Source organism: Eumetopias jubatus, unplaced genomic scaffold (assembly GCF_037043125.1).
Source record: "Eumetopias jubatus isolate StellerSeaLion01/CBP00866 unplaced genomic scaffold, mEumJub1_p1.0 scaffold_3, whole genome shotgun sequence".
NCBI lineage: Eukaryota > Metazoa > Chordata > Mammalia > Carnivora > Otariidae > Eumetopias > Eumetopias jubatus.
The window spans coordinates 8152718-8180318 of NW_028274809.1; the positions used below are offsets into that span (position 1 = coordinate 8152718).

At 44.6% G+C, this 27601-nt stretch overlaps 1 protein-coding gene across 2 annotated transcripts in view; it reads right to left on the reverse strand.

Moving 5' to 3' along the window:
* Window positions 1–458: 458 nt before the first annotated feature.
* Window positions 459–27601, reverse strand: part of EIF4E2 (eukaryotic translation initiation factor 4E family member 2) — a 28679-nt gene continuing 1536 nt past the window's right edge. Inside the window, exons 2-8 of one of the 2 annotated variants that reach the window (XM_028105183.2) lie at window positions 22750–22864; window positions 21136–21270; window positions 15422–15526; window positions 13818–13970; window positions 13584–13720; window positions 6762–6839; window positions 459–546 (exon numbers count right to left, since the gene is read on the reverse strand). In XM_028105183.2, the coding sequence (XP_027960984.1) occupies window positions 6794–6839; window positions 13584–13720; window positions 13818–13970; window positions 15422–15526; window positions 21136–21270; window positions 22750–22864 (691 nt within the window). In that variant the 3' untranslated portion in view covers window positions 459–546; window positions 6762–6793. Of the gene's footprint in view, window positions 547–6761; window positions 6840–11592; window positions 11859–13583; window positions 13721–13817; window positions 13971–15421; window positions 15527–21135; window positions 21271–22749; window positions 22865–27601 lie in introns of those variants that run through there. The other variant, XM_028105182.1, reaches the window with a different exon arrangement.

A 27601-nucleotide genomic window follows, 5' to 3' on the forward strand; every position in this document is an offset into this window, starting at 1 on the left:
GGGGAGAGAGATAAACAAAATGTCCCAATAATTTAACGGCAGAGCTAGAAGAGAGCATTTATAGCTATTCTGGGACTCTCCAACAAAAAGCTTTTCCTGGATGCACAGACATTCATAATACTGATAACTCTCAGTTGACAGCTCTGGCTTGTACACGTGGTCATGACGCCCTTTGTACAGCAGAGAAGAGCACAACAGAACGCCCGACAGGCATCTGGACAGCACACAGCAAAACGAAAGGCTGAACTCCCCCCACCCCGACAGAATCCCATTTAAAAAAAAGTCTGTCCATTACAAAGTCACGTTTTCTGTTTTTCCGCTTTATAAAGTCAGCGATGCTGGAGGGTGTCTAGCGGAATCCGTCCTCCAGGAATGAGTGCAAAAGGGGAGCACACGGCTCAGGGACGTCCCTTCAGTGAGCAGATGGAAGGACCAGCTGGAGACCTCCCATCCATTTCGGACAAACACACACATACAGAAAAGGATTATTGCCAGCTTGAGTACTTTCACAATGTGATTTTTGTATTTCGAAAGCTTGAATTGTCCCTGAAAGAAAAAAATGGGAGAAAACACAGCATTCAATACACAGATCTTCTACAGGCAACAACACACATACGGGGCAGGGGCAGGGGCAGGGGCGGAGACCTGAACTCAGCAGCTCCAGGGCCCTCATGACACACCCCCAAAATTTCCTTCCTTGCTAATCTAATGCCAACATAGCAAACCACCTCCCAAGTCCCTTTGAACACTTCAACTCGACTATTTTCAAGAGCCAAAGATTAGAAACAACCCACATACCTAGCAAAAGGGCACTGGTTAAATATGACTATTATGGCACATTCATTCACTGGGACACTTGTGCAGCTTAAAAAAACAAGCCAAGGAAGCTCACTACTAATATGGAAAACTTTCCAAGAGAAACTGAGAAGGCATGCAATAGTGTATGTACATAGTACACCACCTTTTGTGTAAGTGTGGGTGGGGGAAATAAGGTCATAGTTCATATTGCTTGTACGGACAAAAAGTCTGTAAGGCCACAACAAGAAACCAACAATGGTTACGTGGGGCAGTGGAGGAGGGAAAGGGGGGCACAGCAGAACTGAGCAGATGCAGTTAGAGTGGGGAGGAAACCCCCTCTTTTCTCACACACACACATATGCACACATACTTAAAAAAAATCAAACGATGTGATTATATCATGTATTCAAAAAAATCAACCTACCAATCAACCAAAAAACTGTTCAAAACGTATAGCTACTTATAAAAGGATATTCCACAGATGAAATACTCATAGCCTTTACTTTAGACACTTAGCTATAATTCTTAAAAGAGAAGCATGTGTGTATGTAACACATGGTAAGTCATGTTCTCTTAGTTGCCTTCTCTTGGATGTAGACAGGCTTGGCCACCCACCAGAAACCTATCCTGTTCCACACTAGAAATCCAACATCTCAGCATTTCACATTGCCATTTGAATCCCACAGTCTTAGGGCTGGAAAGGGCTTTAAAGATCACCTCATCTGCTGCTATAGCTCAGAGCTTCAGACTTTAAAGTATCTGAAATTCTAGAATAGAAATTCTCATTAATCTGATTTTTGAGTCATTACTTCCCTTTAGTTTTAGTGGGATATTCTAGAAGCCTTAGCTTTAACTGACCCATCTTAAAATTGCTACAACTTATTGGGCATATGGCTATTGGTGCAGAGTACATATCAAAGAATATGCTCAGCCCAAAGAGCAGTCTCCAGTTAGCATAACAGATTCTCCCCATGATGGCAGCACGCTGCCAGGAGAGAACAGCCCTCAATACACAAGGAGAATGACTGTGGACAAGTACACTGAGAGAGGAGACCAGAGCTGGTGTAGGTGAACTCTGGCTGGGAAGAAACTGATGTTATCTCAACAGACCACTAGTACTTTTATAACTGACATGTATGACCATGTAGCTCATTTATCCATGGCTACTGAGCATTTTGAAGATTTCCACCTAAGGAGGTAAAGACTGAACACAAAGAAAAACTTAATGGGGTGATCATCTTTTTAAAGGGTCTTTCAAAAGGACAGATCCCACTGAGGTGCCACAAGTAGCTAGCCAAGGATGAATAAGGATGTATCTGATTATAAAACAGACAAGCGGGCGTAACTGATGTGTGTGTGTGTGACTTCTGAGCCCCCTTGGGGATGATGTACTACTGAGACTGTGTCAGAGAAGCCCTCTACTAACAAAAGAAGTGATCAGGAAGGAATGGTTTGCTCTGTTCCCTTTCTTCCCTTTTGATGCCCCCTCTATCCCCACAGATCAACTGGATCACAAAAGTCAATCAGCAGGGAGAAATAAAATGAGTAAATAGAAAGGCGGGGTGTGGGACGGTAGCATCACAGGATTTTCTGACTGGGAAAATGATTTATCTTGGAGTAAGAGAGATGGCAGGCAAGTGTCTCGACCCAGCCATTCATCTGTTTAGTGACGAAGAGGAAAGAACTTTCTGGACAAGTCATCACTGTAAGCAGGTCACCTTTATCTTTTGGAAGAGTCCCTGTACTGTGCGGGGCTTGGGCCACAGACAAATTTTCTCTCTGTGGCAGGTAAACTAAAGAGCTCTATAATACTTTCCTATCCAGATATTTACTATTTATTCTAAGTACTTCTATTATCACAGATCTCTTCAGGGTCAGAAAATCTAAGAAATCACAATTATTCTAAGGTTTATTTGTAATGTAGAAAAGGGGAGAAGAGTAAGGAGCCAGAAAAATCTAGCTGAGCTTGTCCAGAGTTTGATATAAAGGAAAACAAAGAGCAATGAGAACGGGTGACAGGCTCCTGACAATGACAGGCTGGTGGCAGCTGGTGGCTCTGGTCCAGCTTTTCTTTAAAAAAAAAAAAAAAAAAAAAAGGGCTGAGAACAGCTCGCTGCCAAATTTAGTCTGAGGAATGCGTTCAGCTCAGACCAGCTGAGAACTAATCCACGGTTCCGTCCCTCATCCCAGGCCTGCAGTGCCAGAGAGATTAGGAGACACAGAAAGGGAGGAGGAAGACAGGAGGTGGCAGAGGTCACAGACAACTTTTAAGTTTTTAAAAAGATGGTCTTCTGTTCTTTTAAAAGCAAACTATAATTTAGAAAATCCAGAGTGAGCTCCTAAAAGCTAGCCCCTCTAGCCACCCAGCAATGTTGTGATGGTGCAAGGGTGACCAGGAAGGGTTTTCTGTTGTTTTTGGTTTTTTTAATGATACAACAGATCTTTTAGAAGGAAATAAGAACATTTTTACATCCTCATCTGTGAATTTATGTAAAATAAGCAACTGGGACTGGGCCTAGTGTACTGATTTAAAGGGGCTTTTCAGACATCAGTTTTTCCTCTGTATCTTAATTTATTCCCGAGGATTTTTACACATCAGGGCACAGAAGCCGAAAGACCCACAAGGCTAGAGAAGTCAGAAAGATGTGCTCTACTGGATGACTCTGTCCTGATAGTGGGGCCTCAGAAATACCAGAGCCCTAACCAAACTGGCTTCCAGCTTCACGTTCCCAGGCATCTTAGGCAAATCCATTGCCCAAATACTCTGAAATAGCTTTCTAATCTGCTCTGCCTCCCCATAATCACCTTTTTCATCCTTCTAGAGAAAAGGACAAGTTCCAACTCTGGGAAGAATAAGCTGAGGTAGAGGCTGGCTCTTGAGGGTGGACAACAGGGAAGCAAGGTGGCTGGTTCCTCACAGGCATGTTCTTGTAGGAAGGTATCGCTGTGCTCCTGCCCAGCAGGGGCAGCACAGTTGTTCTGGGGCCTCAAGGGAAAACTGAGGAGGAGCCCTACCTGACTCTGCTCTGGAGGGGGGTCTGAGAGTACACTCACGATTCAGCTTACACACGGTCTTCCGAGGAACATTCTCTGTCAGCTGTCCACCCCGGGCCAGCTCTGGCTTCCTCCCCTCTCCCTCACTGGATATTAAATAAAATTGCAATCCCTTCCTAGGTTCAGTGGGGCAAGTTTCAATCTCTAATCTCCCACTCAGTGCCAACTTCATTCCCCAACAACATAGATCACTGCTCTGCGCTTGCCAGGCCAGACATATAAGTAACCCTAAATCCTCCCCAGCAGCTAACCGGGACTTCTGTTGAAGCTGTGGTTAAAAGTGCAATACTGATTTGTAATGCAGATCAAATGAAACAGTTCTAAAATATTAGCAGCTATATGTAATAGCATAAGATATCAGGTAAACTGAGGGGAAGTATTTGTGGTTCAAGAAGAATTACTTAAAAAAAAAATTACTTAAATAGCAGTTTTTATTTCTCCCCAGATGATGGTCTACTTGGAAGGGGGAGAAGAAAAGGTGGAGTGGATGAGGAGCTATGAGCTGGAGGTACCCAGCCTCTTAGAGCACCTCGTCCAGGGGTAAGGTGATAGGAATGAAATTGGAGTCCTTTTCAGGTCTTTCGGACAATGAAATGAGGTGATTTTTTTTCGTGTAGACGCTAATACTCCTCTCAGACTCCCGAGGCCATGGGCTTCAAGAACACCTAGAGGGCACCTAACTGGCTCAGTCGGTAAAGCATCTGACCTGATCTCAGGGTGGTGAGTTCAAGCCCCACGTTGGGCGTGGAGCCTACCTAAAAAAAGGGGGGGGACACCAAATTATGTGGTGCTCATGAAGTGCTTTCTTCATCTGCCGGATAAAAAAGATACAGGGGCAGCTAAAAGAACAAAGAGATTGCAAAATGGCGTGATTTCAAGGCAATTCAGATATCTTTCCCGAGGGATTCATTGTTAGCGAAGGGGGAGGGAATAGTTTAAGTTTTCTCCCATTCTGACTCTTCCAATTTCATTTTATTTTTTTTTTATTTTTTTTTTTTTTAAAGATTTTATTTATTTATTTGAGAGAGAGAGAATGAGAGATAGAGAGCACGAGAGGGAAGAGGGTCACAGGGAGAAGCAGACCCCCTGCTGAGCAGGGAGCCCGATGCGGGACTCGATCCCGGGACTCCAGGATCATGACCCGAGCCGAAGGCAGTCGCTTAACCAACTGAGCCACCCAGGCGCCCCCAATTTCATTTTAAAGCCTTTCCTCCCCCTTCATGGAACATAAGACACTACTGATTTTTAAAGATCCCATCGTTTTACGTACTCTAAATACTGCCAATTAAACTATGTCAAATTTTTTTTTATCATATTCACTGTAAGCACCCTGATTTTAGGGATATTAAAAAAAAAGGAATCCTACAAATAATCAAATATGGTAATGTTATTAAAACAATTCCAGGGCGCCTGGGTGGCTCAGATGGTTAAACATCTGCCTTTGGCTCAGGTCATGGACCCAGGGTCCTGGGATCGAGCTCCACATCGGGCTCCTGATCACCGGGGTACCTGCTTCTCCCTCTCCCTCTGCCTCTCCCCCGCTCATGCTTGCTCTCTCTCTCTCTCTCCTCTCTCTGTATCTCTGTGTCTCAAATGAATAAATAAAATCTTAAAAAAAAAAACAACCAATTCCATTATAGTGCCAGGGCTCTGGAAATCTGACTTATTTTTCAACCTGCAAATCAGTGTAGCCAACATTACAGCCCATGCATGTTTTTCATCCCTCCTGGTATATACTAGCAGCTACCTCAGAATTCTGTTGACTATATTTTACAGAGAAACCTTTTAAATAAACGGCAATTTTTAAAATGTAGCATCATCTAAAAATTGAATTTATAATAAAGGAATTAAACTATTAAAAAAGAGATGAGTGGCATTATCCATGCGTGCAGGAATTCTGGGACTGTTTATCTACAGATCATCCCAGCTCCACAGAGTACTCAGACCCCGGGCCACCTGCTTCCGTCCCTCAGTGTCATCCTCTCTTCCTGCCCAGCCGAGGGATGCTGGTCTCCTTCTCTTGAAACTGCCTCATTTCCTTCCTGGGAAGGGGGAGTTCTGAAGCAGCTACTACAGCTAACATGTTCTGCTCCAATTTTAGCAATTCTCTCTCTCACAGGGATGGGGGTGGTGGTGGGGGGTAGTTAATGTCCAGGAATATGCTCTCAGGGCAGGCACATGTGGATACTGTCCTTTCATCCAGAATAAACTGACCCAGTTCCGTCTGCTAAAGAGACAGACATGGACTTGGCACTCTCTTAATTGAAATACAAATGTTCTTAAAGTGAATGTGTCAGTCGACCTGCCTTCGATTTCCCAGGGCCTCTCCCTGCCAGTAAGCGTGTGGTCTAGTGAGAGCACACCCTGCATCTACCGCAGCTCACTCTCATTGTGAAACCCTCAGGTTCTATCACTGTTTGCTCACAACTGACAAACACCACCAGCAAACAAGAGCCATACCTCTCACCTAACCCACACCGGAGCCTATGGAATTGGCCTGTTAGTCACAGGACTTTGCCAGATGGCTTAAAAATGGCCACGTCTGGGCAAAAAACAAAGGATCTGTGGCACATTTATAAACATGAAATGTTGGCATTGGAAGAGATCTGAGACATTTTAGTCCGTGGAACCTCACTTTTCCAAATGAGAAAATAGGGGTATAGTAAGTTAAACAATCTTCCCAGAGGTTCACCAGGAGACAGGTGGCCCTGCAAGGATGGTTCCGTGGCTTTGGACTCAGTACTTTTCTGAGACTGTGACAATCAGTCAGAGAGGAGAGGCTGGAGCAGGCCCCACGTTGGCAGAGGCAAGGCTGCCAGTACGTGGGGAGAGCGCATGCCCTTGGGAAGAGGGGGCCTGTGGCTGAGAGGTATGTCACAAGGTTACAGAGAAGATAGACAAGGCCCTACCCTGAGTGTGAGAGACAGAGGGGAGCGTCCGATCAGCGGCCGCTGCTGTTCACCAGGCCATGAAACTCCTCCCAGGCCCTGGCAAACCAGAGACAAAAAACACAATAGCACATTCAGGTCAACGGCTTTTTAACAAAGAGAGCACAGACACGGTAACCCCACGTCCCACTTCCAACACCTCCAGGCCGGGTGGGGCCCACCAGCACCTGGAAGCCCAGCGGTAAGGCTTCCCCTCTGGGCTTCCCACTCGCAGTAGCAGTGGTGGCCAGCCCCCCTGAGCGGCATTGGGCACTGCTCCTGGCTTGCTCCACTGGGGCAGTCTGGCCCTCACCATCCCCTCGAGCATCTGCCAGTCCTTCTTCTACCTGCTGCCTGCAAGTCTACCGGGGGTGGGGCGGGGGGGGGGGGCACTGAGGTCAGCGCTAAGCTTGACCATCCCGAGAGATCCCCCTCAGCACTGGGGTGAAAGGCAGCAGTGCTTTCTGCCTTTGGGGGCATGAGGACTGGTGGCAGGAGTTCTTTTCCTTCATCAGGCCTTACCCTGGGGGTAAGGGCAGGTACCCACTGGCATCAGGATGTCTGAAGATGCAATGAGGCAACTACAGCACTTTATCTGCTTTCACATTTCCAACCTTCTGACCCCTCTCAACTCATACCCCAAATCTGTATCAGGTTCCATCTGTTTCTGGAAATACCCACGTAACTGTTAACTTAAACTGTGTAGGTCACAGTTCAACATTTCTCGGGATCAGTGCTCCTTATAACTTTCATGCCAATTAACTCGATTTAGTAATTGGGGTTAGGAAGGGATAAGAACTGTGATCGAGGGGTACACAGTCTTTTTGGGTGCCGCTCCACGAAGAACAAGCCCTTGGTAACTGCTGGCCAAAAAGCAGGAGAAAACCAGATTCCCCCATGCATCCTGAAGCCCTAAACCACCTCGAGTTTCCTCGGAGGAGCTGATGTCCTACCTTTTTGCTCTAGCTACTTTTCAGCCCCATTAGGGACAAAGTGCCTGGTATGTTTCCTGGGAAATATATATATATAAAATGGGTAATCTGGTACTTCTAAATAGAAAATTCCTTATTGGCAATTATTCCATTCTTGGTTTAAAGGGATGACAATACCCGGGGTGACAACATATTCTGTCACTCACTACAGTTTTAATATTATGGCCAAAAAATATACTTCATTACTAGGCCTTCTACAGGTAGTTTTTTTTTTTTTTTTTAAATAGGGAGGGATTAAATACAGTGACCTGGAATAACAAATTCCTTCTTTTGGGTAATATTTGTACGTTTCATTAGTTTTTCCCTCTTTTGAACAGCGACAGCAATTATAAGTTAATGATCTACCTCAAGAGGTAGATCTGCAGTTGATGGTTTCTTCAGAGAGTATTACCAAAGCTACTCATACATGCTAACTGAATTGAAGAAAAATGTAAGACCACCAAACAAGCGTGCCAGTCTTTTGTCAATTCACAAACTCAATGTCCACAGCAAGACATTTGTTCCATTCCACAGCCCTTTCTGGAGAGGTGGTGATGCGGTGAACTTCCTGAGTCCGTGAGTGACATCAGAAGGCTATTTCATTCTCCACTCCAAACGAAGATAAGGGCAAAGCAAGTCCGATGCTTGGGCAGCGGCCTAGGAAACCCCTCTCTCCTTCTAACAGTGAGATTTCAATTCTATTTTAAGCAATTTAGGTGTCAACAAGGAATTACATGGCTGTGTTGAAGCTTCATCTCATTTATCCTTTTGTTTCCAGAAAGGCCTACACTAGTCCAAACAGAGCAGTTCTGTGTCAAGAACCTGCAGAAATACAGATTTCAGAGTTCCCCTCTAATCCATTCCAGTATGAAACTGCCCTCCCATTTTCTTCAGAAGGATCTTCTTCAGATGCTAGACCTCAACATGAAGAATCTGGGTACAGAAATTTCCTCACATGGATTCAGTGGAAATCAAACGGTTGGTCACGGTCATTGAACAATCATTCTTACTCTCGTAGGCCAATGCTTGGTTAAGAGGCAAGTCAACCACCTAGAGCTAGGTATGAATTTTCTAGCTATTCTCCATCTGGCATCCCAGGTATTTTAGGTATTATTAAAACTTGCTTCTTTTAAAGGTGAAGAAAGAACAAGTTAAATGTTAGAAGTGTCATATGAATGGAGTTAAAAAAAAAAAAAATTGCCCTGAGATTAACAGAGCCTACAGGGAATTCTGAACAGATTCAAATGACAGAGTGACAAAGAGTCCTTTAGAGACCACTCTTGTCCCAGCTCACTTACCAGAAAACAAATTCTGACAGCAGAGATCTCATTTCTGGGTAACTGTATTTGCCCCCACCCTGCCTAAAGCCTGGTTCACAGCCTCGCGCTTATCTGGCACTTGATACATTCATGGACGAGCTCAGCCTCCTGCCAGTCTGGGCTTTCTTTGCTTTGAACATCGGTATGGGGGAGCATTTCATAAACGCAAAGCCAGGCCAGCAATTATGCTGGTGTGACTCAGTGCCACCAGGCTATGATTCTGATTTAGCTAAGATAGGAGAAGGGATGGGTGGTTCTTGCCTACAAAGTTCAATGTTTAAATACAATGAAATCTAGATGTGGTAAAGCAAAGTCCCCATGTTTGACCCAGCTCTCCTCTAGAATAAAGTAATAAAGAGAAATCACCTACCCTCAACTTCCTGTGCAGTGGGGTCTGGTCAGACTCCCCAGTACTGTGGCCCACTGAGTGAAGCTGGCCCTGTCTTCCCCTTTTCCATTCCAGGCCAGATGCACAAAGGAACTCAATGGGACTATTCCAAACAGGAATTTCCTCACAAAAGATATTGCTGCTTTATGTGGCTCTGTGCCAAGTTTTATCCTGGTGGTCCCTTGCTGGTTTCAAGTCTGGCTGCGTTAGGAGATTGCTCCTCAGAGAGGATAGTCAGTTACTTGATGCTTGCAAGGGCCCAAACCGATGAAACCTCAACTATGACTGGTCTCATTAAGAGGAGCCATGCACCGGAGCTAACACTCAATTTAACAGGTTTCCCATTTGTCATCGGGACCTGCTCACCCTTCAAGGGTGGAACTATTGGCAATGAACAACGGTTGGAGGCAGCAGGCAGGCGTCCCCTGGGCGGCAAAGCAGCTCACCACGCACGGTACGCGGCAGCGCTGGCCTCAACTCACCTAGGAGTGCAGCAGGAAAAGCCCGCAAGCAGCATGACTAGGGAAGGGCTGGAAAAACCAGTTGAAAAAGGACATTGAAAACTGGACTGAAACACAGCGAGGTGGAGAAACGTGACTGAGAAATCGAAGCCATTCCTGGAAAAATGCCCCTATTTCCAGCAGCCCTACTCTCCAGGGAACTTGGGGGAGAACAAAGGTTCCGTTCCTTCTTCCTTCACTTCCCCTGAGTTCTCACGTTCTCACTGCTGTTCCTGGGCTTAACCAAAGCCACACCTGTGGGACAGCCACAAGGACTAGAACAAAGCCTAACAGCTCGGACTTCTGTTCACATTTGGCAAGGATCACAGGGGCCTCCGCGTGGGTTTGGTGCTTTCTGATCAACTCTTACTCTGGATGGTGACATCAAGCTCATCTCCTGGACCAGTTATAGAGCCGAAATTAAGGTCAATACGTGTAACATAATATTGGAAGGCAAGAGGGAGAAGGCCATGGAAGGTAATTCTTTGACAACGCTAAAAACAGAGAGAACAGGCATTTCCATATGCCAACAAACCTCCCATTTTCCAGGTACTTCAACCAATTTTGGATATGCAATAAGCAGAGAACCAATCACACAAACACCTCCAGAATGTTAAAGGCTAGTCCCATTGTGTGTTCTGTGAGATCCCGGGCCACGTGCAGCCTGGTGATCAATCAGGATGGTAGAAGTGCAGGGTGTTGCTGCCAAAATGGAAGAGCCGCTTTGGAAAACTCCACAGTACACCCACAGCCACCTTCAAGATGCTATCAGGCAATCTAACCTGAAGTTCTGCAAAAATTGTTTATTTTTGGCTTGGGTAGGAGCTCCTAAGAAAACTTAAAGTAACACGAGGCCTGCTGAAACCCTACATGCAGGTCAGGGGCCTAAAGGCCGTGCTGTAGCACGTACAAGCCAAGCCACAAAGCGTCTGAGGGGCTGGTATGCGCTACAGTTAGATATCCTAAGGAGCCAACTCTTACAGGATGAAGACATTTCCCCACCCCAGATCCTGATGCACAACAACCCTGGGGACTGGGAGAAAGGGAAGGGCTCGAACTCTGAAAACTTACAAGCAGGACTAGCTCGAAGAGGAAGAGGATTTGGCTCTAAATGGAAAACAGAAGGGAGAAGGCCGGCAGAGAGCTCGTGGTCTGGGCAGCTCTGGCAGCGAGAAAACCCTGCTAACACAAAGCGAGGAAACTGCATACACACAGCCACACACAGACGGAAGCAGGGCTTTTCCCTTCAAGCAAGAGAGTTCTTTGAAGTAAAGGCAAACAAAGTCAGTGAAGCAAAGGCCAAGGATCCCCCTTTCCAACCTTAACAGACTTTCAAGCTGAATTCTAATCAGAAATCACTCTGGTCCGGTCATCAGCATAACCAGATGGGAACTATAAATTCAAGTACCAGAAAACGGGGTCTCATTTTGAGAGCGAGATGTCACCTCATTATGTCAGACCTCAGCAGAACTGGAACAAAATACCATGTGACACTACAATGGGCTTATGGAAATGAGGCTGCATTCCCCCGATGGCCCTCCATGGAGAAGTCTGTGCCATTCCTTAATATGGTGACAATCAGTCTGAAAGGCCACTTCTTTGATGCACCATAAAGAGCGAGAGCATGAGACAAGCTAGTTTAGCACCATTTATTAAGTGATCTCAGCTGTTGTTGTAGCTGCTGCGTGTCAGCCTGTTCTTAAAACATAAAATGCTCTTCCAATTCCTCTTGTCCAGGACAGAAGGATCTTCCAGGTAGCACGCCAACAGAACAAGAGACTCCGATGATGCCAGCTTCAATGATGGTGCCATCCAGAGAGGGAGAGGGTCATGGCACATTCAACCGCGGCTTCCAGAGGTTTTGAAAAAGGAGCCTTTGGGGGCCCAGCCTGCCTGGCATTCTAGTGGAAGTGCAAAAGGTGGGCACATTGGGAGAGGAAAGAGAGGGAGACGCGAGGGAAAGTAGCATCTGGGACTCAAGGAGGGTTTCTGGTCCCTGTAGCTGCAGGGCTGGAGTGCTAGGCAGATCTCTTGATAAAGCAGCGAGCAGCAGACTAAGGCAAAAAGCCCACAGGCTCTCCTAGACTCTGTAAGGACTTGTTCATGTTTCTACAAAAGTCAGGAAGAACCGCCTCAGGGTATTAGAGAGGGAGAACAGTGGAGAGGGGAGAGTTGAAAAATACCTCTTTCCCTTTCCTAGCCAGGTGAAAGCTTGCTTTTGAGGGGTAGGGGGATGGAGGGCATTTGGGAACCTTGAACATTAAGAGTCCTAGAAAAAGTAAGTGTGGATCTCTCCAGCCTGGACTGTGTCTGGCTGGAGGGCAGAAACTAGTCTCTCCCAGAACGAAGAATGGGGAAATCTACCTAGAGAAAAACAATGCTAACTCAGGACTGCTAAGGCAAGCAATTGGGGCCATGGCTGGCTAATAACTGTTGGTGGCTACGGATGAGTCACAACCAGCCATCTGATTATGGACCAACTCTTGTGGCAGTGTTCCCAGTAAAAAACTGGCACTTAGCTGGTTTAAGCCAACTCCACCCACAACATTCTCTGTGAATGCATGGGAAAAAGATTCCCAAATAGTTTGCCTGCTGAACACCAACACTGGGCTCATTACTAGTCTTTAATAAGAATAACATGATGATGATATTATTACTAATGATGACGATGATAGCAATAATAATACTTCGCCCTATAAGAGCATTCTCCACCTGAGGACCTTCAATTACAAAGATTAAATCAGCCTCACAACAATCCTGTTAGGTAAAGTATTATTAGCCCCCATCTTACAGATGGGGAGACTGAAGCAGAGTGGCAGAGACTTGCCAAAGGCACATATTGATACTGGAGTCAAAGGAGAGAGTTAAACCTAAAAGTGCCAACTCCTAGTTGGCTAAGCTCTCCCTCCAGTTTTGAGAAAACCTGACAGCCACTCCCCACAACTTCTTCATAATATGACTTCGATCACTGGAGGAGCAACCCTAACCTGTGATTCTCATTTGTGGACATCCAACTCTAGGTACCCCAAGTCCTAGGCAGATCACAAAGCTTACTTCCCCTTTGGCATTCAAGCTTCCCCCTTAGATTCTACTCTCACGAACACACTATTCTGCTTCCTCTACAATTTCAGCTCTACACACAATGAAATGGAGTTGTCATTCCCGGTAAGAAGTCAATTTCCCAGGACAAAGAAAACAGACTGACGCTAACAGGTTAAAAAGACATGCAAAAGTGAGGTGAAGGGTGGACAGGGAGGAGGGCTGGATTGTTCAGTGAAATTATCTTAAAAAACAGCAAGAAAATGAAGAGCACTTTGTCTTTCATTTTAAGATAGTGGTTAGTGAATGAAAGACAAGACAGCCTGTGTAAATAAAGCAAGCCCAGGCAGTGCAACTGGGATTCTGCAGAAGGGCTGTCTCTGATACAAAGTGCCCCACAGTGTAGGTGGGCAGGGAGCCGCACCGGCAAAGAACTGCTACGAGTGGCCAGAAGCACTAGAGGGGAAGACTGGTCTGTCCCTTCTCCATAAGTCAGGCTCCTGTACGACCATATTCCTCCGGGCCCAACTAAGGACCTACTTCTCCTAAGCTTAGGGACATGCCCCCCAAGCAGCCCCAACACGTACTTGATGCTGTCGGTGTGGGTTTTGTACTCCATAATGGTGTTGGGAGGTAGGTTAAGCACTCGCCGAAGCGTATCCCGGATTCGGGCTGTGGTTGCTTGGTCACTGGCAGTCTTATTCCATATTGAAATAATGTCCTCCTACAGGAGGAACAGAAGGAATCGTCAAAGCAAACCAGAGGCAGTGAGGAGAGTAAAGGCAACACAAGAAACCAGACCTGCCTACGGCGTGGCTTACCTGAAACCGGACAGAGACCACAGCCCCACAGATCTCCTCCCCAACCATGAACTGTTCCCCCAACATGGCCAGGATAAGATTCTCCCAGCAACGGGATGCCAAGCCCTTCCGCAGCCGAATAATCCACTTGCCACCATTTTTATTTGCATCATCCTGTACAAGAGAGAAAGCATTAAAGTTAATATGTGGTTTCGCAGGTCTTTTACTTTTGTATGAAGGCAGGAAAAAAGCCAGGGATCCCTTGAACACTTGAGATGTCTTGTCACTTTCCAGTTATTCAACTTTATAGGAAAAATGGTGGTAGGACTAGGGAGACAAGAAATGGGAAGAAAAGAAGACAAGGTGGGAATCCTTGGTACAAGCCATACCAATGAATGGCTAAGCTGACCTTTAAAAATAATCCTCTTTTTCTCAAACTACTTTAGGAACCAAAATAAAGTGATGTCAGATTTCAAACACAGATCATTCCTCACTTCACTAAAAATTTACCAAGTGTCACTATGTCTCAAGCACACACACGCAAAGCCACAGTCTCTACCAGATCCAGTCTGGTATTGTTTTTTTTTAATTTATTTTTGACAGAGAGAGAGCACAAGCAGAGGAAGCAGCAGGCAGAGGCAGAGGGAGAAGCAGGCTCCCCACTGAGCAGGGAGCCCGATGTGGGGCTCGATACCAGCACTCTGAGATCATGACCTGAGCTGAAGGCAGACGCTTAACCGTCTGAGCCACCTAGGCGCCCCAGTCTGGTATTGTTGATACAAGAAAGTGGAGGAGACAGCCAAGAAAACTAATGACAGCAGTAGAGTCTGACAAGTGTTGCTGTAACAGAGATAGACGAAGTTAAAGAAGAACAAGACAAAAACACTCAAGAAGAGGAAACATTAAGCTGGGTCTTGAGGAACACAGAGTTAGGCAGGTAAAGCAGGTGAAGGGTCTGCAGGCATCAAGAAAAACATGGCCTTGTACAAACTGGGACTGTGTGTCAGGGAGATGTGCAAAGAGGAAGGCTGGCTGCACCGAAGGGAAGGCCTAGGCATGCTGGGAGATGAGGCCTGTAGGGTGAGTGAGTGCAAGATCATGTGAGCAATGCAGAGCTGCGGAGGGCCTATAGTTGGGTGTGTGTGTGCGTTCACATTTGTCTTCTAAAAAATGCCCTGGCATCAGAACAGACGATGGATTACAGTAAAGAGGTCACAGAGCTCAGCTCTGGGTTTCCAGCTACTGCCTGTCAGTAAGCTTACCTTTTACCCACTTCAATCACACATACGCTACAGTAATATATCACTCACTCTCACACACACACACACACACACACACACACACACACACACAACCAGTTTGATGGGAATAAGGGTAATTAAAAAAAAAGTCCTTTAATGTTGTTGTAATACCATTTTAGTGATAAAAAAAATCTTTGTAAACACATAGACAAGCAATGACATCAGCGCCTTTTCCCAGAGGTCCTGGCTCTAAGGATGTACCAAATAGTGATGCCACTCCGACAGAAGACTTCAAATACTTTTAACCTTACCAAGGCTAAAAAAAAAAAAAACAAAAAAAAACCCAAACATTCAGAACAGTGGTCTGAGGTCCTCCAGGCTTACCTCCCACATGGGTTTAATGCCTTCTTTGAAGAGATGGAAGTCACTGTGGCCTGTCAGGTCCCCAGGACGTACCATGTGGCTATAAAACCTCCAGAACTGCTCCACCTGTAGAGAGAAGGCCCCAGAGCACAAAAGATGTGTCTTTCTTTTATCTTTGAATGAGTATGAGATTTAAGCGAAGAACATAAACATGGAAGACACTCTGCTACAGACTCTACTTTTTGGAGGACACACTTTCATTTGGGGAAGTATGCGGGAAGGCAGGTTGTATGGGAAGTATAAAGATATAATACTGCTGATACAAGAAAAAACTCTTTAGGTGGAAAATGCCTCAGCCAGGAGCCCTAGTTGTGGAAGCCCCAGGATAAGCATCAAATGCTGTAAGAGGACCCTGTTTTACACAGTGGAATCCTTTCAGTTTCTTTCTTTTTCTTAAGTAGGCTCTACGCCCAACGTGGAGCTTGAACTCACGACCCTGAGATTAAGAGTCTCACACTTGGGGCGCCTGGGTGGCTCAGTCAGTTAAGCAACTGCCTTCGGCTCGGGTCGTGATCCCAGGGTCCTGGGAATGAGCCCTGCATCAGGCTCCCTGCTCAGCCGGGGGCCTCCTTCTCCCTCTCCCTCTGCTGCTCCCCCTACTTGTGCTCTGTCAAGTGAGCAAATAAAATCTTACAGTGTCACACTCTACCAGCTGAGCCAGCCAGGCGTCCCAACACAGTGGAATTCTTTTAGTCTTGAGGTATTTGAAGTGTCACATAACCTCAGCCTGAATGTATTTTTTTTAGAACCAAATCACTTTTTAAAAAATACATTATTATTAACTATAGTCATCATGCTATACATCACATCCCCATGAAGTTTGATCACTTCTCAAAGACTGGTTTATTTGCAGATACAGCATTAACTACAATGAATACATTTTACTTCTGTTTGCTTATTGAGCATAAGTGATGGGATTAACCACACGCACTACTCTAAACCATGGTGCCCTTGCTGAGGCCAGGATAGCCCAAACCAAAAGAACTCAGCCTCTCATATTTGGGGTTTAAGTCCCTCTTCTTAGCTAGAAAATTTGTTTCTCCTTGTCCCTCCTTCATAATCCTTGCCCCTCCTTCATAATCCTGTTAGAAAACGGCATTATTTCTCTATCAGATACATGCTTATTTCTACTTATCGAGCTGTTCCCGTTTCTCTCAGTAGTGCCATGATAAGGAGACCTTACTTCCCTAGTCCTTTGTAACTCACAGGGGACACCCACAAAGTACTGGCTAGTGAAGAGGCACACTTTAGGAAGAGAGAAAAAACGTGGAATAGTGTGAAGTCAGTTGGTATTTGCCAATACACCAATGAGGAGGTTCTCAACAAACACCCAGCAAGACATCATAATGTGTAGCTGAAAATGGGTATTGAGTAGTCAGAGATTCAGGTCATACTTCTAGATGTGGATAGCAACTCAGGAGAAAGAGACCTTGCACTCTATGAAGTGGCAGTTCCTCTAGAGAACAGGAACACGGGAACTGTCTCATGGTAGAAAGAAGTCAGGAACAAGTGCCATTCATAGGATTTTGAAGCAGTGTCTCATCTCAACAACCACTATGTTTAACTGTATACAGCAATTGGGGGCAGTAAGAGGCCATATGTATTAAATGAGCAATCATCTTTTTCCACGCTGACACAGTGGGAAGAAACAAAATACACCCACTAGAACCTGTGGCTCACTGTGAATTAGGAATTGGGGGTGGGGGTGGTTAGGGAGAAAGTATACCAGCCACCCCAATTCCCCGATCAAGCATTGCATTATTAGCAGTTTGGTCTCTTCCAATTTTATAGCCAGACTACAGAATCTCATAGTCACAATCTTATATCCAAATCACAAAAGAGATGAAGTAAACAACTTGAGAAATACTATTAGGCTTTAAAAGATTTATTCTTCCTTCTCTTTAGGCAATTTTGGTTTTTGAAACTCCTTACTGAAACCAAAAAACAAATGTTCAGACTCAGAATGTGAGCTGCACAAAAAAAGACTTCAGAAATAATCTCGGGGCACCGGGGTGGCTCAGTTGGTTGAGCGTCTGACTCTTGGTTTCGGCTCAGTTCATGGTCTTGGGGTCCTGGAGCCCTACATCGAGCTCTACATCGGGCTCTGGGCTCAGCAGGGAGTATGTTTCTCCCCTCCCTCTCCGTCTGCCCCTCCCCCCACTAGCACACACACTCTCTCTCCAAAATAAATCTTTGAAAAAAGAAATAATCTCAATTACCTTCCTCATTTTATAGTTGAGAAAATGGTTTCAGAACTGGCCCTGCCCTGAGTCCAGCACCAGAGCAGATGAGCCATGTGATCCCCAAGTCCACTGCTCTCCTATTTTAAGACACTGCCTTCTTAGTCACCCTGACTTCAAGAACTTTTAAATATGGTCAAATATTAGGATTAAGGAGCACTGAGAAATGCTGCTTTAGATTTGATAAAAGGTTCCACAATGTGATTATTTCTCTGTGAGGAACCTAATATTGTGAGACATTTCCTAATGCCTTGACTTACATGACAGCCAACTTTAAACACCATGGTCACACAGCCATTGAGTCTGGAAGAATGACACCCCAGATGATGCTGATGATGTTGCTCTAGTCAACTCAACATTTATGCCAAAAGAAAAGAAAAGAGAGGTGCTGAGGTGGCTCAGTCTGTTAAGTGTCCACCTTTGGCTTGGGCTGTGATCTTGGGGTCCTGGGATTGAGCCCCGCATATGGAGCCCCATGTTGGGCTCCCTGCTCAGTAGGAAATCTGCCTCTCCCTCTACCCCTCTCCCCCCAACTTGTGTGTGCGCTAATAAAATAAAATCTTAAAAAAAGAAAAGAAAACCCTTTGCGCACAAGCTGAGTAAATTCATATATGCCTTTCTTAAAAGGAAAAGAAAAATGCTAGAAATATTCACAATTACCCCCAAAATAACAGAATCCTGAATGAAAACTCCCCCCCCACCCTAAGTTCAATCTTCTCTGACCCTCCAAGTGCTCATCCAGTTGTTCAGAACACAATGGGCTGCTACCTTCCCTGTAATGTCTAACTTTCCCACATGGCAGGTCATCAACATTTTTGTGATAGATTCAGGAATGTTAGGAATGCACTGATATTTTCAAAAGTTTATTTCTATTATTCCCTTTACCAACAATTCCGTTCTTTTCATATCTCCTGTTCAAATTTTTAAGTTCAATTATATATATAATGTTTATTATATATATTATACATATATATATTTAAGTTTATTTATTTTTTTTAGTTATCTCTACACTCAATGTGGGGTTTGAACTCACAACCAGGACATCAAGAGTCACATGTCCTTCTGAATGAGCCAGCCAGGACTCCTTAAGTTTAATTTTAAGCCCATTTCCTCCAAAGAGGCTTTCCCCAAGTTGGAATTAATTCCTTCTTTCCTGTGAACGTCAAGAGCATTTTAGCCATGCCTTCCCTATACCACTTCTCACTATCTCCCTGTATTAAAATCCCTGGGAATGACTTACTTCTTTAAGGGCAAGGTCTTAATTCATTTTAGAACTGTGAGTGAATTCATTCAACAAACATTTCTTGAACCAAATATGCACCCAGTGCACAAGCTATTTTTAGTATTACAAAAAAGCCTACATCTACCAGTAGTAAGGGAGCACAGGCAGGCACCTGGCTGGCTCAGTTGGTGGAGCATGCAACTCTTAACCTCAGGGTCATGAGTTTGAGCCCCATGCTGGGCATGGAGCCTACTTGGAAGAAAGAAGGAAGGAAGGAAAGAAAAAGAAAGAAGGAAAGAAAAAGAAAGAAGGAAAGAAAATAAAGAAAGAAAGAAAAAGAAAGGAAGAAAGAAAAAGAAAGAAAGAAAGAAAAAGGAAGAAAGAAAGAAAGAAAGGAAGGAAGGAAGGAAGGAAGGAAGGAAGAAAGAAAGGAAGGAAGAAAGAAAAAGAAAGAGAAAGAAAGAAAGAAAGAAAGAAAAGCAAGCACAGGCTAACTAAAACAAATCCTTGCTTTGGGCTGAAATTGTATCAACTCAGCAGAGTAATCAGATAATCTGATTACCGGCTGTGTGTGTGTGTGTGTGTGTGTACACATATATACATATACAAATATATAACTGATTAGTGATAAATGGATAGTTTGTCTAGAAATAACATTAAAAATATTAGAGACACCTGACTTGCACTTTGGTGTGATGGAAGAGTAAATGAAAGAGTATGTATGTATGGACTCTGGAATATAGCTTTTACAGCCTACCCAACCTAAGTTTCAATCCTGGCTCCTCCACTTCAAGTACATTATGACTGACTTGACACTTTGATCAGATACTTAACCCAAGTCTCACTTTCCTTGTTTGTAAAATACGGATATCACTGATCTCATAGGGTTATTATGATGATCAAAGGAAATTACATCAAGTGCCTATTACTGTGTCTTTCTTCTTTACCAATTTATTGTAATGTTTACTGTCTGTTACAGTTTCCTTTTCCAGTGTCTGCATTTTTTTTTAAAGATTTTATTTATTTATTTGAGAGAGAGAGAGAATGAGAGACAGAGAGCACGAGAGGGAAGAGGGTCAGAGGGAGAAGCAGACTCCCCGCTGAGCGGGGAGCCCGATGTGGGACTCAATCCCGGGACTCCAGGATCATGACCTGAGTCGAAGGCAGTCGCTTAACCAACTGAGCCACCCAGGCGCCCTCCAGTGTGTCTGCATTTTAAATGGGAAAAAACCTCCACAATTTCAAGAAAATAACAAATCCTGTATTTGATTCTGCCCAGAAAACAAATGTACAGCACGTAGAAAGTGCATAAAAATTTTTGTTGAACAAGACTTGTGTTAGTTGCAGACAGCTTTCAGGGTACACAAACCTAGCCACCTGTGAGGGAGACAGAGAGAGCTGGGGCTATTTCTGACTCTGACAGTACCTACAAAAACAATTATTAGGATTTCATTTTCTTTCTGAACACAGGAAAAAGATGCTACACTATGCATAGTTACTAACATATCCAAAAGCCTAATGGGAGGTTCTTTTTTTTTTTTTTTAAAGATTTTATTTATTTATTAGACAAAGAGAGACACAGTGAGAGAGGGAACACAAGCAGGGGTAGTGGGAGAGGGAGAAGCAGGCTTCCCGCAGAGCAGGGAACCCAATGCGGGGCTTGATCCCAGGACCCTGGGATCATGACCTGAGCCGAAGGCAGACGCTTAACGACTGAGCCACCCAGGCGCCTCTTTTTTCTTTTTTTTAAGTAAGCTCTATGCCCCCAAGATTAAGAGTCCCATGCTCTACCAGCCAGGTGCCCCATTAATAGGAGGTTCTTAATACAAGAGAAACTTCTGAATTTTACTCTTGACTTTACTGTCAAGCTTCATAAAAATAGATACAACGTATTATAAAATTTTTTATCCTCCATGACACTTTGCACGCAATAAGGACTCAGTACGTATCTACTTAAACAAACCTGTATTTTTGTATTGTCCCCTTACGGTCAACTTGTCAATTCACATACTTCTTGATACCTATGTATGTTACTTATGGATGTCTAATGAGAAATCTAAGAATGAGCAAACCTGACCTCAGGGACTCAGGTCAGTCAGATAAAGAAACCAGAAGCCTAAACAGGTTACCAGGAAGATAAACAAACACAATGAGGTAAGCATAGGCATGAATGTGTTACCACGGCTCACTACATTAAACCAGTAAGTACTCACAGAGGCAAAGGTGCCAATCTGTTTGATATTCTGTTCATAGCTCTGTGAGCTGGTGGGACGGCCGGGGGTCCTTCTGGAGTACCAGAAAGTATAGTTGTACTGCAGGGGATGCTCTGCTGGTCCAGGGACAACAGCCTGTGAATTGAAGAAGGTGTGTTAATCTGCGGCATTTTTCACATAATCTGAGACACAGAAAACATTTTACAGTGTCACCCATTACCACCTCCACAAAAAGGACACATCTTCAACTACCTGCAATATGCCCAAGATTCCACTTAGTGGTTAACTAACTCTTCAGTGGTTAACTAAATTTCTTTAGTGGTTAACTGACTCTAAGTTCCTATAACATTTTATCTGTATTCGTATGGTGTTTGTAACCTTTTGTTTTCTGTCTTAGGTATTTATGTTTATATCTTATCTCAGCCAAGTACTCCCAGGCCAAGTACTGCCTCATCTATGACACTTTATCACTTACTGGCTAGTAACCTGGGCAAGCTGCCTCACCTGTTTGTGCCTCTGTTGCTTATCTGCAAAACGAAGAAAATAATAATAACAACCATATCATAGGATTGCTGAGAGGATCAAATAAATTAATAGATGAAAAGTGCTTAGCACAGTGCCCGGCACATAGTAAGGGTTCAGTGTCAGCTACCATTATTACTATTAAATGTAAGCCCCTTGATCCATAGTCTCATTCACCTTTGTGTTCTCTTAGCACCTACAATGCTTTTATCTGGATAGTCCTCAACCTCGTGAGAGAAACAATTGTTTTGATATTTCAAAGAAGAAATTGATCCAGGACACCCGGGTGGCTCAGTCGGTTAAGCATCTGCCTTCGGCTCAAGTCATGATCCCAGGGTCCTGGGACTGAGTCCCACATCAGACTCCTTGCTCAGTGGGGAGCCTGCTTCTCCCCCTGCCATTCCCCCTGCTTGCGCGCACTCTCTCTCCCTGACAAATAAAGGAAACCTTAAAAAAAGAAAGAAAGAAATTGATCCATCAATCTCTCATTCTCTAAACTTTCTCCTTTCCAAGTAACTTTCAGCTTAGATTAATACTGACAAAAGAGTCTAAAATTTCAAGGGATGTGTAGGATTAAATACTCAGCAGCTTGGAAGCAACCAATAGCCCTGCTAAACTCCAGGGTTCATCTCTCGTGCTGGGAGAATGCTGGAAAGCAAGGCAACATCTCAAGATCCCGTGGCAAGGGAAAATTTCTAACTCCCAACATGAACGCCAGTGATTCAACAATCTTTTTTTTGAGAACAAAAGCAGATATTCCAGGGGCACCTGGGTGGCTCAGTCAGTTACACATCTGACTCTTGATTTTGGCTCAGGTCATGATCCCAGGGTCCTGGGATCGAGTCCCACACCGGGCTCCATGCTCAGTGTGGAGTCTGTTTGCCCTTCTCCCTCTGCTCCTCCCCCTGCTTCAGCACAGGTGCACACGCATTCTCTTTCTAATAAATAAGTACACCCTTAAAAAAAAAAAAAAGCAGATATTCCAAAATAGGGTGCCATCAAGTTAATCCGGTATCTTTAACATGACAGATTCCACAAGATAACCAAGTCCCAAGTCCAAAGACAATTCTATCTATACAGCACAAGACTCACCTTCCTCTTACTGCTGCCCTGACTTTTGTCTCGTTCTGTTTTTTCCTTCTCACCATCTTTCTGTGTGCTGTTTTCTTCATTCTGATCATGGTCCCCACTGTCATCGTCTTTCAATCTGAATGGGAAAGAAAACAATGTTAGGCCATGACTGAGCTGATTCTTGCTTACCTAACAAAGCCACCAGGTCAAATGAACTACCATATAACCAACCCTACTCAAAATACAGGCAAAGAGATGTACAAGAGATGAGGGAAGGGCAAGGGAGTGTAGAAATGCAGTTAGAAGGAATTCCAAAAAAACACTGTCTTCCAGTTTTTTGACAGGCAAAGAAGAACAGTTTAAGGGATTGTGGTGGTGGTGTTGTTTTTTTTTGCCAAAAATAATGAATCAATAATAAGAGTTTCTGGATTATATAACTGCATTAGCATTTCAAATGAAGTTTAAAAACTTACTTATCTTTCTCGACACTTCTTCTAACCATCTCTCCTATCCTTCCCCACTGCCACTGCTTTAGCTCAGGCCCACTTCTCTGTCATCTCAGTTATCACAATAAATTCCTAAATGGTCTGATACAAATCATCTCCACTCCCTATCCATCCTCCACAAAGCCACCAGCATCTTTCTAAATGCAAATCTGAGGGGCAGCCGGGTGGCACAGTCAGTTAAGCATCTGACTCTTGGTTTCAGCTCAGTGATCTCAGGGTCCTGATCTCAGGGTCGTGAGGCTGAAGCCCGTGTTGAGCCCCACGTCCGGCTTCACGCTTAGTGCAGAGTCTGCTTGAGACTGTCTCTCCCTCTGCCCCTCCCCTTGGCACTCGTGTGTGTGCGTGCGCTCGCCCTTTCTCTCTAAAATAAATAAATAAATCTTAAAAAAATAAACACAAACCTGATCGTTTAACTTCCATTCTTAAAAACCACCAACTGTCCCTTGCCTTTTGATGCCCACCCTGCAGGACAAAGTACAATGAAATTTAAGATCCTCCAGGATCTGACCCCAGCCTACTGATACCCTCTCCCCACCCATCTCCCAAAGGAAACTATAGCTCCGCAGCTGTGCCATCTGCAAACACTACCCCGTAGCCCAAGGTGCCATTCTTCCTGGGTCTGCTTTTCCCTATTAAGTGGAGGGATCTCTTAGAACAGTCTTATTAATCTTTGTATCTCCAGCACCGAGGACAAGAAGATGTTGCCCTAACATGTTGCACAAGATGATGAATCAATGTTAAATGAAAAGAAAAGAAATGATCGAAAGAAGGAATGAATGTCTCCCTGCCTGGTGAGACTGGTCAAATGTACAGTAGGTCCTATCCTTCTAGAAGCAGTGAAACTACCCTAAGGCTTTCAGGTACATCTAAAGCTCACTGGATTCATACAAGAAGATAAACAGAAGGTGAATCCACAAAGATAGTAAGAATGTCATTTAATTTAGAGCTGGACCATTGGCTTATCATGGATCTTCTCCAAAATCACCTTTGGCCCTAATGACTATCTAGTCAAATGGAATTAGGTAATCCTCAAGAAAGGTTACTAGAAATGCTCAAATGACAACACAGATATTACCTTACATACCTACAGAAACATGTTGCAAAGCATTTTGCATTTTCTTTTGCCCGTGAATTTTCAGTGCCTAGCACATAAAAATCACTCAATAAATATTAGAACGCACTAGCCATGTGTTTAGGTGCCTCTTCTGCTCATTTCACAGCCCTAGCTGTAGGATATATTCAGGTGCACCAGGCCATAAATGACCCCATCCCCACTCTGGTCAAGGCATGACTATGAAGGGTACCTGAACAAAGGGCATTCCAGCCTGGCCAATAACTGATGCCCCATGGTCTTGCTCAAAATTATGAGTAGATTCCTTCCTTGGCTTTTTATCCAGGAGATGAAAGACCACACAGACTGAGGAGCTGGGGCAATCATATAGGTCCCATACGAGAAAAGCCACGAGGGAAAGACAATGAACAAGAGCAAAGAAAGCCAGTAGGGAGAGAGGGAACGAAGCAGAGAAAGTAGAGAGAAAAGTGGTTTTGTTTGTGATGCTGCCATCTCATTGACTTAGTCTGACCTCCCCAGACTTCTGGGAGAACATTATCTGTGCTTAGGATACTCCTTCCCCTTTATTAAACTTGAGTTGGTTTACTTTCCTAAAGGAGCCTGTAGAGCACCAAGTCCCACATTTACCAAGCCAGATGCTAGAGTGTGTATCAGATGCTAGAGTGCCTGTACCCAAGGACCTGATTGAGGGGATGAGGTACACATACTCAGGCCTCAGCTTGGTACAAAGGTCCTTCTCTGTTATATGTGCCAGTATCACCTCCTGGTTGGTCCCAACAAACTCCTTCCACTCTCGTGTTATCAACCTACTTGCAGGTTCCCTAACCTCACCCCTCTGTTATGCTCATCCCGTGGTCTCTTCTTGGAGACCCCCTCCTCCCCTACTTAACTGGTCCTTTAGGACTCGGGATGAGGGCCACTTTCTCTCAGAAATATTTCCTGGGGCACCTGGGTGGCTCAGTCATTAAGCGTCTGCCTTCGGCTCAGGTCATGATCCCAGGGTCCTGGGATCGAGCCCCGCATCGGGCTCCCTGCTGCGTGGGAAGCCTGCTTCTCCCTCTCCCACTCCCCTTGCTTGTGTTCCCTCTCTTGCTGTGTCTCTGTCATATAAATAAATAAAATCTTAAGAAAAGAAAATTTCCTAATCTCTCCCTAGGCTGGATCAGGCTCCCCTCTTCTGAACCTCACCATATAAATGTTTGTACTTGTCTCAGCTGTAATGTCATGGCTAATTTTCTGGCTCCCAATCAAAAATATCTCATGGTTTTTTTATACTGAAGAGGCCCAAGACAGCTCCTAATTCTCATCTTAAGGGCACACCTCAGGACTCAAACCATTTCCCTTTCTTCTTACCTCCCAGCCTCCACTATATCCTCTGGGGTCCCTTCCCTTTAAATCTTGAAGAGGGGCAGTCACCCCACATCTCTCATTTTACTAGCCCCAAGAAAAGTGTAAGTTCCTGTCTTTGCTGCTAATCATGACTAGGAAACAGAAAAAGAATAGCAAAAGTAATTATATCTGAGAAGAAACAGTGCTACTGAGATCCCTGGACCACACTTCCCGATTCCCTTCAGAGATGGTAAAAGGAAATCCTAGTGGACCTTCCTCTTGTGTTATTTCTTCAGAGTGGAGCTAGCCAACTACCCTGCCCTCTAAGCCTATACTTAAGGCAAATCACTTGCATCCTATCTTCCAGAGGCTACTCTTCTCAGCTTGAAGCTGGATTTGAGTCAGGATACAATTAGGACTACAAATCAGTGTTCCATAGACTCAGGAGGGCAATTAGCATCTCTAAGGCTATCCAGACTGAGTGGCCCTAAGTCAGCTCATCAAACTTCTGCCCAGGTTTGTCCTCGTACTCTCTAACTAGACCAATTCCTTGTGGATAGGAACTTGTTCTAATTCATCTTTACATGTCCAGCATCAGACAGAGGCAGACGATAAACATGTTTAACGAATGCGCTTCTAAAATCAAAGCAATAGGTGTGCCTGGGTGGCTCAGTCGGTTACGTGTCTGCCTTCAGCTCAGGTCACGATCTCAGGGTCCTGGGATCGAGCCCCACACTGGGCTCCCTGCTCAGGGGGCAGTTTGCTTCTTCCTCTCCCCTCTGCCCCTCACCCCTGCTTGTGTGCACTTACTCTCACTCTCAAATAAATAAAAAACTTAAACATCAAATCAAATCAAAGCCATACAAGGCAGAATAGGATGAGTGCCAAACAGGTGGCTCAGACAATGCTTTAAGAAAGGGCCAAAAGCTAGCAAAGAGAGGAGAATGACAAAATCAAGTATGGCATCTAGATCTGAAAACTAATCAGTCTGGGACTGCAGAACAGTGAAAGCATCTTAGGGTTTTACACATTAACAGGATCAATGACAGTGGTAGCTGACTGAATTGATAGATATGGGGGGTGGGGTACAATTATAGTCCTAGGTTACACTCACAGAAGTTGAGCCCACACACTAGAGGAGGTTAGAGTTCTTCTTTAACCTGAGCTCATCAGATTAGACTACAGTACCTAGCTCCAGGCACTGGACTTTTAGCATGCTGGCAAACTGGCACCAGTCCTTAAGAACCATGTGGTGAAGAATAATAGAAGCCAACACATAAGAACGGTCTAAAACCTGCAAATTTTGGGGGCGCCGGCCTGGCTCAGTCAGAGGAGCTCTTGGTCTCGGGGTTGTGGGTTCGAGTCCCATGTTGGGTGTAGAGATCACTTAGACAAACTTCAAAACCAGGGGCAGGTGTGGTCTCTAATTGCTAATTTCAACTAAATGAAAGCTTTGGTTTTTTCCCTGCATTGCTAGGAGATGGTAAAAAATTCTGACTCAGGGGCGCCTGGTTGGCTCAGTTGTTAAGTGTCTGCCTTCGGTTCAGGTCACGTGGGATGGAGCCGCATGGCGGGCTCCCTGCTTAGCAGGAAGCCTGCTTCTCCCTCTCCCACTCCCCCTGCTTGTGTCCCCTCTCTCGCTGTGTCTCTGTCAAATAAAAAAAATCTTAAAAAAAAAAAAAAGATCCAGGTTAATTTTTGTCAAGAGGTACTTGAACCAAGGTTAAACAAACCTGGCTTTGAATTCCGCCACATGGGCCTTCCTGTTTTTGTGGGCAAGTTACTTAACCTCAGAGGGCATTCTCCTATCTGTGGAAGGAGGTAACATAATCCCCTTTGCAGTGTTGTTAGGAGTAGAAATAATATGTGAAAAGTATCTAGCCAAGAAACCTATGGACGCCATTATTACCATTCTTAAATTAGCTTACTGCAGATCCCCAAATGATTTTGGCAGGACTGGTACAGA